The 16,875-nt window shown below is 49.6% G+C and overlaps 1 protein-coding gene across 2 annotated transcripts in view; it reads left to right on the forward strand.

Moving 5' to 3' along the window:
- TNFRSF1B (TNF receptor superfamily member 1B) overlaps positions 1-16,875 on the forward strand; it is a 43,033-nt gene that overhangs the window by 3,802 nt on the left and 22,356 nt on the right. Inside the window, exons 1-2 of one of the 2 annotated variants that reach the window (XM_053281416.1) lie at positions 14,247-14,319; positions 16,397-16,499. In XM_053281416.1, coding sequence (XP_053137391.1) covers positions 14,311-14,319; positions 16,397-16,499 — 112 coding nt within the window. In that variant the 5' untranslated portion in view covers positions 14,247-14,310. Of the gene's footprint in view, positions 1-14,246; positions 14,320-16,396; positions 16,500-16,875 lie in introns of those variants that run through there. The other variant, XM_053281415.1, reaches the window with a different exon arrangement.

The following is a 16,875-nucleotide window of genomic DNA, read 5'->3' on the forward strand; positions in this document are numbered from 1 at the left end:
GTATGGACATGCTTGCCGTTTTCCACCACTTTCTTAAGACACTGAGGTCTCTCTCTCTCTCCCCACTCTCTCCTCCCCCATCACACACACACACACACACACACACACACACACACACACACACACACGCCTGTCTGAACAAGGTCTGCCCCTTTCTCCCCCACTCCTCCCTCCCTCTCTCTCTCTTACACACACACACACACACACACGCACACTTCAGCCTGTCTGAACAACGTCTGCCCTTCTCCCCGACTACACACACACACACACACACACACACACACACACACTTCAGCCTGTCTAAACTGTGACCCTCTCTTCCCCCTTTCTCTTACACACACACACACACACACACACACACACCAGCCTGTCTGAACAACGTCTGCCCCTCTCCCCAACTCCACACACACACACACACTCTCTCTCTCTCTCTCTCTCTCTCACACACACACACACACACACACACACACACACACTTCAGCCTGTCTGAACGACACCTGCCCCTCTCCCCCCCTCTATCTCCTCCCCCACCCCCACCCCGCCGCCGTTTCACACATACCTGCTTCAGCCTGTCTGAACGACGTGACCACACGTCAGGCCGGGTTGACCTTTTCAGTGAATTTTTTGCTTCTGTTCGCCTGGGAATCCCCCCACAAAGCTGTGTGGAATTTTTTCTGTGGGTGGTCCTGTTTGCGGTTAGCAAGGGGCCACCCCCTTCAGCCTTATGGGGGATGGCGCCTTAGCTCAGTGGCAGGTTCACTCCCTGGCTGCATCTCCAGGCAGGGCTGGGAGAGACCCATGAGCCTGGAACCTTGGAGAGCTGCTGCCAGTCAGTGTAGGTAATACTGAGCGGGATGGACCAAGGGGCTGACTCAGTAGGCAGCAGTTTCCTAGGGGATGAGGCTGTAGCTCTGTGGTATAGCCCCTGCTTTCCAGTCCCTGGCAGCATCTCCATTTCCTGCCTGAAACCTTGGAGAGCTGCTGCCAGTCAGTGTAGACAATCCTGGACTAGATGGACCGAGGGTCTGATACAGTACAAGGCTGCTACTTTTTTCCCCTATCAACAGTGTGGGTTTAGTTCACCTGTTTTGAGTGAAATTGACCTTTTCAGTGATTTTTTTAAAAAAATTATTTAACCACAACTGTAAGATCTCTTTCGTGTGTAGGTGGTGTGTTTTCAGCCCCATTAGCGTTGGTAGGAACATAGGAAGCTGCCACATACTGAGTCTGACCATTGTTCTGTCTAGCTCAGTATTGTCTTCACAGACTGGCAGCAGCTTCTCCGAGGTTGCAGGCAGGAGTCTTTCTCAATGGTCGGACTCAGTATAAGGCAGCTTCCTAATGTTCTAAAAGTGTGAGGCCACTTTGTCACACAGTGAAGTTCTCCTCTATAGGCGGAGAGCTGGTCTTGTGGTAGGAAGTATGAATGGCCTCCTTTGCTAAGCAGAGTCCACCCTGGTTTACCTTTGAATGGGAGACTACATATGAGTACTGTATGATATTCCCCTTCATGGATGGAGCCGCTCTAGGAAGAGCATCTAGGTTCTAAGTTCCCTCCCTGGCAGCATCTCCAAGATTGGGCTGAGAGAGATTCCTGCCTGGAACCTTGGAGAAGCCGCTGCCCGTCTGGGCAGACAATACTGAGTTAATTGGACCAATGGCCTGACTCAGTATATGGCAGCTTTCTAGGTTCCTATCTTGGAGCAACAGTGGGATATTAATGTTGTGTGTGTATGTATGTGTGGGTAGATTCTCTCTCTCTCTCTCTCTCTCTCTCTCTCTCTCTCTCTCTCACACACACACACACACACACACACACACACACACACACACTGTAGCAGGGTCCCTGGGGAGCACGTCCTTCCAATGCAAGCCACAAGTTCAGCTCCCTTTCTGACATCCAGACCCCAAAAATGTCAGGTGGAAAATGCCAGGTTTGCTCTAGTCTTGCTCGAGATTCTCAAGGCAACTTCAGATGTCGGTTTCGGTGATGGGTGATGGGTGAATGTCGGGCAGTGGGGAGAAACCTGACCCTCGACTCAGTCCCCTGACTCGGCTGGCTGGGACCAGGGCTCCGCTCCGCATGCCGACACCTATGGAGGCCTGCTTGTTGAGCACGTGGGACGGGGCCTTCTCGGTGACAGCCCTCCTCAGCTCTGGAACTCACTCGTGGCCGAGATATTCATGGCTTCCTCTCTCCTAGCCTTCTGGAGGAAACTGAAGGCTGTTCTCTTTAACCAGGCTCTTTTTTTAAGATTTTTATTTTCTGGTTGTTTTTATTGAATGTTGATAGTTTTTATGTTGTGGTTCACTGCTACAGGGTATTGGGATGAAGGGTGCTATAAACACATTCTCCTTCTCCTTCTCCTCCTACTCCTAATTCTCCTTCCTCTCATTATCATCATCATCATCATTATTATTATCATTATTAATAGTATTAGTATTATTTAATTATATTATAGTATTAGTATTATTTAATTATATTATATTTACATAATTATATTAATTATATAATAATTATATATAGTACGATCGATTAGTAATTAATACATACATAAATGAATACATGAATTTAAAAAATGATATTCTTCACTCAATATTCCTGGGTTCAGACATTATGCAAAGAGTCAAACTTGTGACTCACACTGGGATCACAGGTTCCCTCCTCCTTACTTATGAATAGAGAAAGCTGCCATATACTGAGTCAGACCATTGGTCCATCCCACTCAGTATTGCCTGCACGGACTGGCAGCGGCTCTCCAAATTAGCAGACAGGAGTTTCTCTCTTGGAGATGCGGCCAGGGAGGGAACTTGGAACCTCCTGCATGCAAGCAGGCAGAGGCTCTTCCCAGAGCAGCCCCATCCCCTCAGGGGAATCTCTTACAGTGATCACACAGGGTCTCCAATCCAAATTCAAACCATGGCAGGCCCTGCTTAGCAAAGGTGGCAATTTGTGCTTTGCAGGGAAATGGGCTGACTAGCATGCCAGAGGCTGCCGGTTCGAATCCCTGCCGGTACCTATATTGGGCAGCAGCGATCTAGGAAGGTGCTGGAAGGCATCATCTCATATTGTGCGGGAGATGGCAGACCAGTTCGTCTCCCCTTGCAGCAGGTCATGTGAACCCACCTTACGTGGATGGCTTTGAGACGCTTTCCCTTGAAGCAATCTCCTGCCATTTCGTAGTTTGCATTCTTTGGACGGCTGTGACCCTCCCTTTAGCAAGAGCCTCTCCCCCTCCGCCTCCCCCCCCCCGACAATGTTGACTGAATACGGCAAAAACGGTGAATTACAGGAAGCGTGACTCAGAACTATTTCTGAAGTGCGAATCTCGCCGGTTTACCGTCTTGCTGTGTTTTGGAAAAGGCGGATGCAACCCAGATGAAATAACAGCACACTGCTTAGTCATAAAGACCAGCCAGAAAGCCACAGCCGGCTGCAGCCTCAGAAGCGTGCCCTCAATCTCAAGCGTGCATCTGATCAGATGGAGGTTGGTTGCATCACCCCTCCATTTGCAGCCAGCCATTTGTGGAGTCCACAGCTCCTTCGTGGCCTCCTTGCCTCTAGCTCCTGGCTAGCTCGATCCAGGTACGGACAAGGAAAGAGTCGCACTGCCCTAGCTCCTGAGTCCCCAATGTATGTAACATGAGCCCTGGCTGATTAGGCCAAAGGGCCATCAAGTCCCGCATCCACAGTGGCCAATCAGTTGCCTCCAGGAGTCTCACAAGGAAGGCATGAAGGCATGGAGCTCTCCCTTGTGCTGCGTATTTACATCCTTGCAAAGACCATGATGTGGATTAGACTGTTGATCAGACTGGAGGTTCCCTTGTGCTGCTTCCTTGGAAAGGAAAGATTGCCTGGTCGAGTTGGTGTCGAACCGAGTCGAGTCGGTGTCAAGTCAGTGTCGAGCCGAGTCGGTGTCGACTCGAGCCGAGTCGGTGTCGACTCGAGCCGAGTCGGTGTCGACTCGAGCCGAGTCGGTGTCGACTCGAGCCGAGTCGGTGTCGACTCGAGCCGAGTCGGTGTCGACTCGAGCCGAGTCGGTGTCGACTCGAGCCGAGTCGGTGTCGACTCGAGCCGAGTCGGTGTCGACTCGAGCCGAGTCGGTGTCGACCTGAGTTGGGTCAGTGCCGACTCCTGGCCACCACAGAGCCATGTTGTTTTCTTGGTAGAATACAGGAGGGGTTTCCCATTGCCTCCTCTTGCACAGTAAGATGCCTTTCAGCACCTTCCTATATCGCTGCTGCCCGATAGAGGGGTTTCCCATAGCCTGGGAAACACCAGCGGGGATTCGAACCGACAGCCTCTTGCTTCCCCACTGTGCCATTAGGTGGCTGTGCTGTTTCCTTACATAGTTGCAAATGACCATGATGTGGGTTATCCAGGTGTTCTGACCGGAGGGTCCCTCATGATGAACTCCCATGGAAAGACCTCTCCTGTCCCACAGATTTGTCTTATCCAGTGGTTCCCAACCAGGGTCCCTCCAGCTGTTGCTGAACTACAACTCCCATCGCCACCAGCCACAATAAATTGTCGCGAGGAATTGTGGGAGTTGTAGTTCAGCAGCATCTGGAGGAACCCCCCATTGCTCTAATCCCCATCACGGTCAGAGAAGCACATAGGTAATTGTGGAGCCTGGACCTAAAGGCCTTTGAAGGGCCCCCTCTCCTGCAAATTAAGCATCATCATGTCTGGGACAGACTAAAGAAGATTTGGGGGCCCCCAGGGGCCTTGGAGGCCCTGGACTTTGGCTCGGAAGACCAGGGGTACAGGGTCATTTGTAATCACCCTATTCGGAGACGGTCCTACGGGAAGGGGGCCAGGCGGAGGGTGCGCAATGCATAAGACTTTGGCATGGACTCTCCCCGCCGGCGTGAAAACTGGGGCAGATGGAGAGTGGGTCCAAATCGCCTCTTAGCTTTTCAAATATCTTCCGGCATAAGAGCCGTTTTTGGATGAGTCGTGTGTTTTCACTGGCGCTTTGATTCAGGCATTGTTGGCACTCCCAGCTGTTGACTACAACTCCCATCACCCCCCTGCCAAAGGCCACTGCAGCAGGGGATGATGGGGATTATAGTCTCATTGGCTTTGTTGTCGTCTCGGGGGGGGGGGATGCCTGAATTGGGGTTTTGTCTTCGGCTAGCTGGCGGGATGTTTTGCTATATTTTTTAACATCCGTCACCAGAACTTGCTCCTCGACACTTCGGAAACGCTGTTTGTTCTTTCCACAGGAGCGGTTTTTGATGTCAGAAGGTGGGTGGCTTCATCACTGTGGTTTTGGTTGTGCAATAGATATATTTTTCCACCGACACCTTGATCTGCTCAGTTTCTCTTGCCCGTCCTCGAGGGCCTTGATGTTTGCCATAACTGCTGACAAAGCCTGGAGTGGGGTGAACCCACACCCCGATTCAGCTTCCTTGTAAAAAATATACGGTGCAAAGGTTTCATTTCCTGCTTGCTGTCCAGTGGAACAGTGTCCCCTCTGAGATTTCCGGAGGTTGTTGACTACAACTCCCATCATCCCCAACCAATGGCAACTGTAGCTGAGGGTGATGGGAGTTGTAGTCAACAACACCTGGAAATCCCTGTTATGGGGAACACCGCAGTGGACGTATTATGCTTTGGTACGGAGGTCGCTCTAAATGGCTCCATATGACAGCTCTCGATCTGTGTGCATCTATGGAATTCTCTGCCATGGGATGTGGAGATGGCCACTAGCCACTAGCTAGTGAGGAACTAGCTGGCCCGGATGGCCACTAGCTTGGATGGTGATGAAAGGGGCTTGGACAAATTCATGGAGGACAGATCTATCAATGGTTACTAGTCTGGTGGCTATAGGCCACCTCCAGCTTCAGAGGCCTCTAAATACCAGTTGCAGGGGAGTACCTGTAGGGAAGAGGGTAAGCCCTCACCTCTTGGCAAGAACTGAATCTGGGGCCTTCTGTATGCAAAGCAGATGCTCTACCAAAGAGCTAGCCACCGAATGGCGCAGCGGAGAAATAACTTGCCTAGCGAGCAAGAGGTTGCCAGTTCGAATCCCCGCTGATATGTTCCCCCGACTATGGGAAACACCTCTATTGGGCAGCAGCGATAGAGGAAGATTTATTTTTTATTTATTTATTTTTGCATTTATATACCGCCTTTCATTAAAAAGATAACCCCAAGGCGGTTTACAAAAGTTAAAAACATACAATAAAAACACAATAAAAACATCATGTTAAAAGTACAAAAACATATAAAAACAGGCATAAAAACAACACAACAAATACAACAAATAGAAACACAGAGAAGCTGCAGTAGAAAACAATCATGTAAAAGCCTGGGTAAAAAGCCAAGTCTTTAAAAGCTTTCTAAAAGCCGTGATGGAGTCCGAGGAACGAATGGCCACTGGGAGAGCATTCCAGAGTCTGGGGGCAGCAACAGAGAAGGCCCTGTCCCGAGTGCACGACAACCGGGCCTCCCTCATTGTCAGCACCCGGAGCAGGGCCCCCTCAGATGTCCTAGTCAAGCGGGCAACAACCCTTGGGAGCAGGCAGTCCCTCAAATACCCTGAAAGGCATCATCTCATACTGCACAGGAGATGGCAATGGCAAACCCCTCCTGTATTCTACCCCAAAAAGTCACATGGCTCTATAGTCGCCCGGAGTCAACACCCATTCGATTTGAATATGAGTCGATTCGATTTGAGTCGACACCGATTCGATTCGGCAGCACAGCTCTGAAGGTGGGGAGGTATCTGAGGATAGGGGGCTGCAGCTTGGCCAATAGGCGCCAGCAACACTGAAGCCGCGACCAAGAGGGGAGAGGGGCATGGAGTGAAGGGATGGAGGAGTGACCAAGAGGGGCGAGGGGGATAGAAGCAACCAGATGGAGGAGGAGGAGGAGCAGGAGTGGGGCTCAGGTGAGATCTCTGAGGTGAGAGGGGCTGTGGCAGGGGGTATGGGGAGCAATCAGTTACTAAAGTGAGCCAGCGTGGTGTAGTGATTAGAGTGCTGGGCTAGGACCGGGGAGACCCGAGTTCAAATCCCCCTTCAGCCATGAGACTTGCTGGGTGACTCTGGGCCAGTCACTTCTCTCTCAGCCTCACCTACTTCGCAGGGTTGTTGTGAAAGAGAAACTCAAGTATGTAGTACACCGCTCTGGGCTCCTTGGAGGAAGAGTGGGATATAAATGTAATAATAATAATAATAATAATTAATCGCGCACAGATGCTCAAGTAAAACCAATCTGTTCTTCATTAATCACTCGGCATTAGCGTGGATATTTTCCGACTGTACACTGGCTTGCAAAATGGCGGATTTGTCTTTCCTTGAGTTGGAAGGTCTGCGATCCTCCCAGTTACGGCCAGACAATTGCCACACTCTTCCTTTCTTCCCTATTAATCATTTGAACACAGAGGATCATCAGCGGCTGCTCCCGATGAGATAAAGGGTCTCATGGGAAACCTCCCTTTCGTGATGCTTTTTTAAAAACGTGGCCTTTGAACTGAAGGGTTCGAGGTTTCCCGTACACTTGGGTGACCCATTGGCCGCTCTGCAAGGCGCCTCCCTTCCAAACTCCTGTCGAGGGTCACGAGTCGCTTCCGCCGCTGCCCGCATCTCCCTCCCCTCTCCTGCCCTGCTTTGCTGATGTTTTTGGAGCCCGAAAAGGGATATGCAAAATGTGCTAATGCTGCGGTTTCTCGATTGCATGCTGCTCTTCCTGTGCCCCGTGGGAGACGCTCAGCTCTGAACGGAGAGGCCTGAACGGTGCTGGCCTCTTCTCGGCGGGACAGCTGAGTGCCAAAACAGGCTGGAGCAGATGTCATGCAGGGTCTCCGTTAAAGCTGGACTCCAGGCAGTGTCCCGGAACCATGGGGACATGGCATCCCACTCCCATCCTCGCCGCAGTGTCTATCTCCTATCTTGAGGAGCGCCGGTCTTGTGGGAGCAAGCATGGATTGCCCCCTTTGCTAAGCAGGGTCCGCCCTGGTTTGCATTTGAATGGGAGACGACATCTGTGAGCACTGTAAGATTTTCCCCTTAGGGGATGGAGCCGCTCTGGGAAGGGCAGAAGGTTCCAAGTTAGGGATGTGCACGGAACCAGCTGGCCCGGTTCGGTTCGAGGCTGGACCCGACATGGCCAGTTCGGTCCGGCACCACCTCGAACCCCTCCCCCCCCGGTTCGGTTTCATTCGGTCCAGAGGGGTTAGCAAGCTTAATTGGGTTAACAATTTTTTTTTAACCTTTTACTCCCCTTGGGGGAGTTCCTGGAAGCAGTGGGGCGGGGGATCCGTGGAAGTTCCCCCGTTCCCCCTCCCCCCACCAGCCTTCCTCATACTCCCTTCGGCTGGTTCGGCCGCTATTCAGCCAGTTTTCGGCCTTCACCCGGCGGCGTGAGGCCATGTACACAGGCGCGTTGGCTCCATAATGGCCGCCGGGCCATCGGGTGAAGACCAAAAACCGGCCAAAGAGCAGCCAAACCGGCCAAGGGGAGTATGAGGAAGGCCAGCCGGAGGAGGGGGAGCCTCCGTGGACACACACACCCGCCGCCTCCAGGAACTCCCCTGAGGGGGAGTAAAAGGTGTTTTTTTTTTAAATCTAAATTAAGCTCACGAACCCCCTGAACCTTTGGGGAGTGTTTGGCCCAGGGCTGGACCAAACAGGGGGTGGTTCAGTTTGACCCCGAACGGTCGAACCGAACCGGTTCGACGTCGAACACGCAAACACGTTCGACATCGAACCTGTTTGCACACCCCTATTCCAAGTTCCCTCCCTGGCAGCATCTCCAAGATGGGGCTGAGAGAGATTCCTGCCTGCAACCTTGGAGAAGCCGCTGCCAGTCTGTGAAGACAATACTGAGCTAGATGGACCAATGGTCTGACTCAGTATACGGCAGCTTCCTATGAATCCTGTCTGTACTAAGGAGAAGGAAGCGATTCACAAGCAATTATCCCTGTAACAGGGACTCCCAGATGTTGACTACAGCTCCCATCATTCCCAGCCAAAGGCCACTCCAGCAGGGGGTGATGGGAATTGTAGTCCACAAAGTCTGTGGAGCTCACAACCATGTCACCTCAAATTGGCAGAGAGGCCATGAGTATAAATTGCCTTTTTCTGTATCTGCTACCAGGCTGAGCAAGTTGTGAGGTCACCAGACACCACCACAAAGGTCTTAACCAGCTTCCAGGTTACAACCAGATCTAGTAGCAGTGAGAGTTGACCTTTGGCAGACGAGATCCAAACCGCAGATGTCTCTGACTAAGACTACGGAGGTGCCTGCAATCTCGGAGAAGCCGCTGCCAATCTGGGTAGACAGTACTGAGCTAGATGGACCAAGGTCTGACTCAGTAGAAGGCAGCTTCCTATGAGAGAGGAGAGCTGGTCTTGTGGTAGCAAGCATGACTTGTCCCCTTAGCTAAGCAGGGTCTGCCCTGGTTGCATATGAATGGGAGACTTGATGTGTGAGCACTGCAAGATATTCCCCTCAGGGGATGGAGCCGCTCTGGGAAGAGCAGAAGGTTCCAGGTTCCTTCCCTGGCAGCATCTCCAAGATCGGGCTGAGAGAGATTCCTGCCTGCAACCTTGGAGAAGCTGCTGCCAGTCTGGGCAGACAATACTGAGCTAGGTGGACCAAGGGTCTGACTCAGTATATGGCAGCTCCCTATGTTCCTTCCTATGTTCCTGTGTTCCTATGAGATTAAAATGAACCAAGATCGAGTTGCGACATCAGTACTGACTGATGTTGGCTTCTTCCAACGTGCTTCAAATAACCCAAGATGTTTATTTCTTTACATTTCGTCTGAAGACCAAACAATACCATTCAATAAAACAAACATTTTTAAAAATTAGATCAAAACAATGACACTCAACAAAATGTGGATTGTTTTCACTTCAAATGTTACACACATTGTAAATGTGTCGAATTTTTGGTTTGGTTCGTCGTTGTCAACCACCTAGAGACTTTGGTAGTGGGTGGTATAGAAATGTGTTTAAGAAAATAGTAATGAGAAGAAAATTAAATAAACCAAAAAGCAGTACAAAACACAGCTGAAAATGGGAAAAGAACATGGCAACAGTGTTCCCTCTAACCAAGCGCTCACACGGTGGTTTTTTTTTTTTTTTTAATGTCCGCTCAGTTCATTTCAGATCCCGCTCAGGTTGAACCAGGAAGGCCCCACTCTGAATGCAGGTGCACACATACTGCCTTGATCCTGCCGCCCAGAACAAAACTCATTCCGCACACAGTTGGAAAAGAATTAGAACACAGCCCTCAGCCAATTGGCCCTCAGACAATTTTGCATTTTATTTCAAGCCCAATGGTCTTGCTCCTCTCTCTGTCCCAGTACAAGTGAAAAGCAAAGGTACACAGGGGTTCCCCTGGGGTCTCATACTGGCCTGGGCAAAGCTTTTTTTTTTTAGTCCAAGCTGGCAATGAAGGAGAAACAAAGGCAGATGCTGTCTCACTAGGGCCCTCCTGCAGATGTTGGCCTACAGCTCCCATAATCCCTGGCTATTGGCCACTGTGGCTGGGGGTTATGGGAGTTGTAGTCCAGAAACAGCTGTGGGTGGGGGGAGCAAAGTTGAACAGGCCTGATCTAGGGGAACAGTGGAAGATTTAAGAACATAAGACCAGCCCTGCTGGATCAGGCCCAAGGAGGCCCATCTAGTCCAGCATCCTGTTTCCCACAGTGACCCACCACCAGATGCCTCTGGGGAGCCCACAGGCAAGAGATGAAGGCATGGCCTCTCTCTGGCTTTTGCTCCCCTGCAACTGGTATAACAGATGCAGCTGTGCACTTGAAAACCCAGCCGGAAACTGTTTCTTGTGGGAAGCAAATGCCGAAGCAGGCAATTCATCTTCAAGAGAGGGAGCACAGTGTGTGAGTCTAGCTGTATATTGGAGGCTGAGGTGCAACGCGAAAAGAAGACTGTCTTTTGGGCAGGCCCTCGGAGGAACAAGGGCCAGGATGACGTCTTTCATCCTGACACCACTGGGCAGTGCTTCAGGATGGAATGCCATGCAAGAAGACGAGAGAGCATAATCGGCAGGGCTATATTCTGGCCCTCCTAAAAGAGCAAAGAGGCACCTTTTAAAAAGTGGTGGCTCTCCTGTATTTAGCAGGGGGGAGAGCACCCGGCCCTGTCCGGCCCTAGCACAGCACCTCTCCCGTGGCTGTTGCTGGTGTCTCTCTTATGTTTCTTTTTAAGATGGCGAGCCCTTTGGGGGACGGGGAGGCATTTTATTGATTGATTGATATTGATGTCAACCGCTTTGGGGTCTTTTGCTGAAAGTAAGTAAAGTAAAGTGTGCCGTCAAGTCGATTTTGACTCCTGGCGCCCACAGAGCCCTGTGGTTGTCTTTGATAGAATACAGGAGGGGTTCACCATTGCCATTTCCCACACAGTATGAGATGATGCCTTTCAGCATCTTCCTATATCGCTGCTGCCCGATATAGCACCAGCGGGGATTCGAACCGGCAACCACTGCACCACTTGAGGTGGTGTTGAAAAGCGGGGTATAAATCGACTAGTACTACTACTATGAATATTTATTTATATACCGCTCTTCAACCAAATTCTCAAAGCGGTTTACATAAATAATAATAACAATACATAAATAAGATGGTCCCCTGCCCGCAAAGGGCTCACAATCGAAAGAGACGATTGAAGATCTTTTCAGCTTAAGGCAAGGCCAGAAACTCTCCTCTCCAAAGCCTCGGTGTGGGATTCCAACAGCAGAGGGTTCACTCTCCCTTCCTCTGTTTCGGCCCCAGAGTGTGGCCTAGCCCTTGAAAGACAAACATTTATTTCCCAGTAAGCTTTTGTGAACTCTGGTGCACTTCCTCTGATGCGGGATTTTTGCAGGGTTCAGCTCATCTATCAACTTTTGCTCAACCTTTGCATCAACGGCGACAGCTGGAGATTTAGAAGAGGGCAGTTGGTGACAGGGAAGCTAGGACTGGCAAACACATCCAGTATCCCAGGCGGAAAGGCTCGGAGAGTTACAGCTGCAGAAATCGGTCTCCAGTCCAGTACCTTGTTGTTTGGGGACTCCAACTTCCAAGGGGTGGCTTTCTGACTGCCCAGAAATGTAAGACTGCCCAAAGGAAGTACTTTTTCACACAACGCATAATTGACCTATGGAATTCTCTGCCACAAAATGTTGCAGACCAGATCTCCCGGTTGTGTTTGAAGCCCTCAACCTCTGGCCTGTGGGCTCTCCAGGGGCATCTAGTGAGCCACGGTGTGAAACAGGATGCCCAAGACCGATCTAGATAGGCCTTGGGCCTGATCCAGCAGGGCTGTTCTTATGTTCTTAAGCCTTTCCCAGTGATGTTTGAAGCCTTGGCTTTCTTGGGAGGAGAGCTGGTCTTGTGGTAGCAGGCACGAATTTTCCCCTTTGCTAAGCAAGAGCACCCTGGTTTGCATGTGAATGGGAGACTACATGGGAACACTATGAGATATTCCCCTTAGGGGATGGATCTGCTTTGAGAAGGGCAGAAAGTTCCAGGTTCTCTCCCTGGAATCTCCAGATAAGAGAGAGATTCCTGCCTGCAACCTTGGAGAAGCCGCTGCCAGTCTGGGTAGCATGGTGTAGTGGTTAGAGTGCTGGACTAGGACCGGGGAGACCCGAGTTCAAATCCCCATTCAGCCATGAAAGTAGCTGGGTGACTCTGGGCCAGTCACTTCTCTCTCAGCCTAACCTACTTCACAGGGTTGTTGTGAAAGAGAAACTCAAGTATGTAGTACTCTGGGCGCCTTGGAGGAAGAGTGGGATATAAATGTAAAAATAATGATAATAATAATGATAATGATAATAATAATTAATAATAATCCTGCGCTAGATGGACCAAGGGTCTGACTCAGTGTATGGCGGCTTCCTCTGTTCCTGGTGTGCCTCCTCCCATTCATCAGGACTCCCAGGTCTTTTGCTACGTCAGGGGAGATCTCAAAGTCTCATGAGGAGAAATTTCTGCCAGGATTCCAGCAGCAAACACCATCCAAATAATACCCCAGCAAGCATGAATTGTCCCCTTTGCTAAGCAAGGTCTACCCTGGTTTGCATCTGAACGGTAGACTCCATGTGAGCACTGGAAGAGATTCCTTGAAGGCGTAGGGTTGCCATATTCTGGCTTTCCAAACCCGGGGGCCTAATTTGCATATTATGTAAATAGGCTTGAGAATAAATTTTGAGCCACAGAGTGACTGCACGTTTGGCTCCCTAACTCTGCTTCTACAAGGGCTAAAGCTTAGCTTTCTTTCTTCTTCTTCTTTAATGAAAGCTGGGTAGGCCAAGCAATCTGGATGAGATGCTTAAAATCCAGGTGAAACCCAGAATTCCGGGGGTGGTGGTGGATAGCAACCCTACTGTAGGTGATGGGGCCGCTCTGGGGAGAGCAGAAGGTCCCAAGTTCCCTCCCTGGCAGCATCTCCAAAATAGGGCTGAGAGAGATCCCTGCCTGCCACCTCGGAGAAGCCGCTGCCAGTCTGTGAAGACAATACTGAGCTAGATAGACCAAGGGTCTGACTCAGTAGAAGGCAGCTTCCCCAGTGCCTGTGATTCAAAGTAGCAGTACTGTTCGTTGCTGCCTGCTGCTACCGCCCTTCCTTGGCCTGCTGTTTGCAGAGGGAGGAGGCATCGTATTGTCCTCTGGGCCTCTCTGGCAGCAAGAAGTCTGGACGGAGACTTCCCTGCCGAGATCAACAACAAAGCGTCAACCCTGGAGTCACGGTCTTCCTGTTTTTCAGCCGCCTCCAACTCGTTTTCCTCCTAGTTCCTCAAAGCACAAAACCTCCCCCCTGAATGCCTGTCGGCTTCCATGCTTTGCCGCAGCCCACTTAGCGTCTATTGATCGGTTAATCAGGATATCCTCCCCTCCCTCCAGAAGTGAGCAGGACATGGGAGTGTGGCAGAGAGAAGCCACTGTTTATCTCAGTGACCAGTGTGCAGTCAATGTGCAATCTGCACCAATGTGCAGGCGCCTTCGGATCACTCCGGATGTACAGTGAATCGCTTCTGATTTCAGAAGGATGTTTCTGCTTCTGTCTTGAATTGTTCCTGATCTGGGGTTTCTCTTTTCTCTCTCTCTCTCTCTCTTTCCAAAGTCCAGCTTTCTCGCTGCCCTCATAAACCCTCGGATGGAAACGGAGAGCCCAGCAAAATTTTCTTGACCTCTTCATGAGGAACTGCCCCACTCACTGCCTCCACTGGGTGCAGGGCAGCATTAATCATGATGGCTACGAAACCACTTTCAATCGCAGGAAACTCCTACACAGCAACTAGTCCAAGCACCTTCTTGTGACTGTGTGTTCCCCATCGGAAACAGTCACATGAACGGGGTGTGTGATGTCTCTCTTTCCTACACATGTGCATGTTTGGATGGACTTGGGTAGAATTTTTGAGTGTTCTTGTAACCTCCCCCATTGACATACATCAGCAAGGAGGGTGACATACATTGGAACATAGGAAGCTGCTGTATACTGAGTCAGACCATCGTTCCATCTAGCTCAGGACTGGCTACACTGACCGGCAGCAGCTTCTCCAAGGTTGCAGGCAGGGCGTTTTCCACACAGCGGGCTTCACCGCAAATTTACTGCGAGGTCGAAATGGCCCCCACCCCCACCCCACAAAGCGACTCAAAAAGTGGATTTTTTAAAACCCTCAAGGAAAACCTCATTATACGCAGAACTGTTGTTCGCTCTTTCGCATATCCACGGGAGGGAAAAGTCACCTGGCCTTGATATCCGCAGATTAAAAAAGGGTTAAAACAAACGGAGCCGTTTTGTGGCTCTTTTGCTAAAAATATTTTCCACTTCTTTCTTTCTTTCTTTCTTTCTTTCTTTCTTTTTTGCAGCTTGGGGGGGGATTTGGGGGTTTGTGGGGCATTTCTGGGCACATGGGAACTCCACGGAGCATAGCACAATAAATATTTGCAGTTATTTTTGCCCCTTTCTGCTGGTTTTTTGACCCTTTTACTCTGTTTTCCCCAACTCTGGAACCCAGCCTCCCATTTTCCATAGGCACAATACCTTGTTACTCACGGTTTCATTCCTCACGGTAGTAAGTGAGTAATGAGGTTTGCCTGTATTTGAAATATTTTACTATTTCTATACACCCTCTGGTGCAGAACATTAATCAAATGATGTTTTGCCTTTTTACTGGCTTTCTTTGATACTGCAATAAATATACTAGGAGGTCCATCATTGACTGAGCAAAATCATTTCGTGTATATTGAACTTTTAAGGAAGTTGGACAAATGAAATATACGTCATCATTTATTTATTTTCTTGGTAATGTGCTTGCAAAGGGGAAGTAAAAAAAGCAGTTCTGAATATGTAGGATTCCAACTTCAGACTTGATTCAGTTTATTGAATAATTACCATACACAGCAAATCTGAATAATAGGAAATTTGAAACTGACCAAGAAAGAAAGATCTTCTGCTTCTCTTGGACTTGATACTGTTTTGGAATTACTGATCTGGTTTTTGAGTGTTAAAAGTCCATTGAGAGCAATAGCAGTTACAATATGATCCTTATATTCAGCATTTCTGCTCAAAGAAATCTAAACCTTTCACTCAGCATATTCGGGTGTTAAAAAACAGTGCATTCAGCTCATTTCAGTGGCAGGATTGTGTATGCCCAGTTTGGTATCTGTTGGGCATGGGGAAGTGTGACTTTATTTCTCCCAAACAAATTCACAAACGTTTCAGAGCCGATTTGCACAACTTGCTTTTTGACCTGATTATGACACACATACACCGAGAGAACTTGTCTTTGTTGATTCATTTTCACCATTAGATGAATCATTAGGTGATTTCTATTTGTTGCATCTTTGCAAAGTATGTGTGTAAAAATAGAACTTTCTTTTTTATTGTCTTTTAAAATTAGAATATATCTATATATACTAGCTGGGCCAGGCGCAGAACATCTGCGCCTCGCTGAACCCCCCGCCACCATCTTTCCCCCCCACCGATCGCTACTTCCCTCGCCCTCTTGCCCTCTGCTGCTGTTTTTCTGCCCTCCCTTCCTCCTTCTTCTCCCCACCGGCCACCATTTTCTTCCCTCTCGCCCGTCCCCATTGCCAGCTGCTAGCGAACTCTCACGAGAGCTTCCACGCATAGGATTAGCGACTGGTCTGCCTAAGATAAATATATATAATGATGATTTAACAATATGGGGCCTTTGAAACTTGATATAATGTACGGCAGCGGTGGGCAAACCTGGCCCTCCAGCTGTTGTTCAACTACATCATCCCCTGCCAAACTTTATTGTGGCTATGGATGATGGGAGTTGTAATTCAACAACAACTGGGGAGCTGGGTATGCCCCATACCTGCCTTATGGTCCCAGCATGTCATAATCTGGCTCTGCCTTCACCACGCTTGTATCCCAACCATTTCTCTTTTGATGCCTGCAGGTGTATCTGCTGCCCTACACTCCCCAGGTGGGGCACCAATGCCAAAACAGTACGGAATATTATGACAGCACCATCCAGAAATGCTGCCGGCTCTGTCCGCCAGGTAACCTCGTTGCTTCGCTCCTCCTAAGTAGCTGTGTTATTTTCACGTGTGGAAATCTGAAGCATGGATTTAGTGCGTGGTTATTATGCGAAGACCCAGCTCCCTTGAGAAGTCCATAATGCTGGGAAAAGTGGAAGGAAAGTGAAGAAGAGGACGACCAGCAGCCAGGTGGATGGACTAGATGACAACAGCCATGAATGCACTACTGAGAGACCTTCAAGGCCAAGTTGGAGACAGATCGTCCTGGAGAGAATCTATCTATGTGGTCACTAAGAGTCGACACCGATTTGATGGCAATCAATCAATCAATCAATATTACTTATCGGTAACATATCAACCAATCAATCAATCATCTTTATTACGGTCCAAGACCAGC

This window comes from Hemicordylus capensis, chromosome 16 (genome assembly GCF_027244095.1).
Source record: "Hemicordylus capensis ecotype Gifberg chromosome 16, rHemCap1.1.pri, whole genome shotgun sequence".
Taxonomy (NCBI): domain Eukaryota; kingdom Metazoa; phylum Chordata; class Lepidosauria; order Squamata; family Cordylidae; genus Hemicordylus; species Hemicordylus capensis.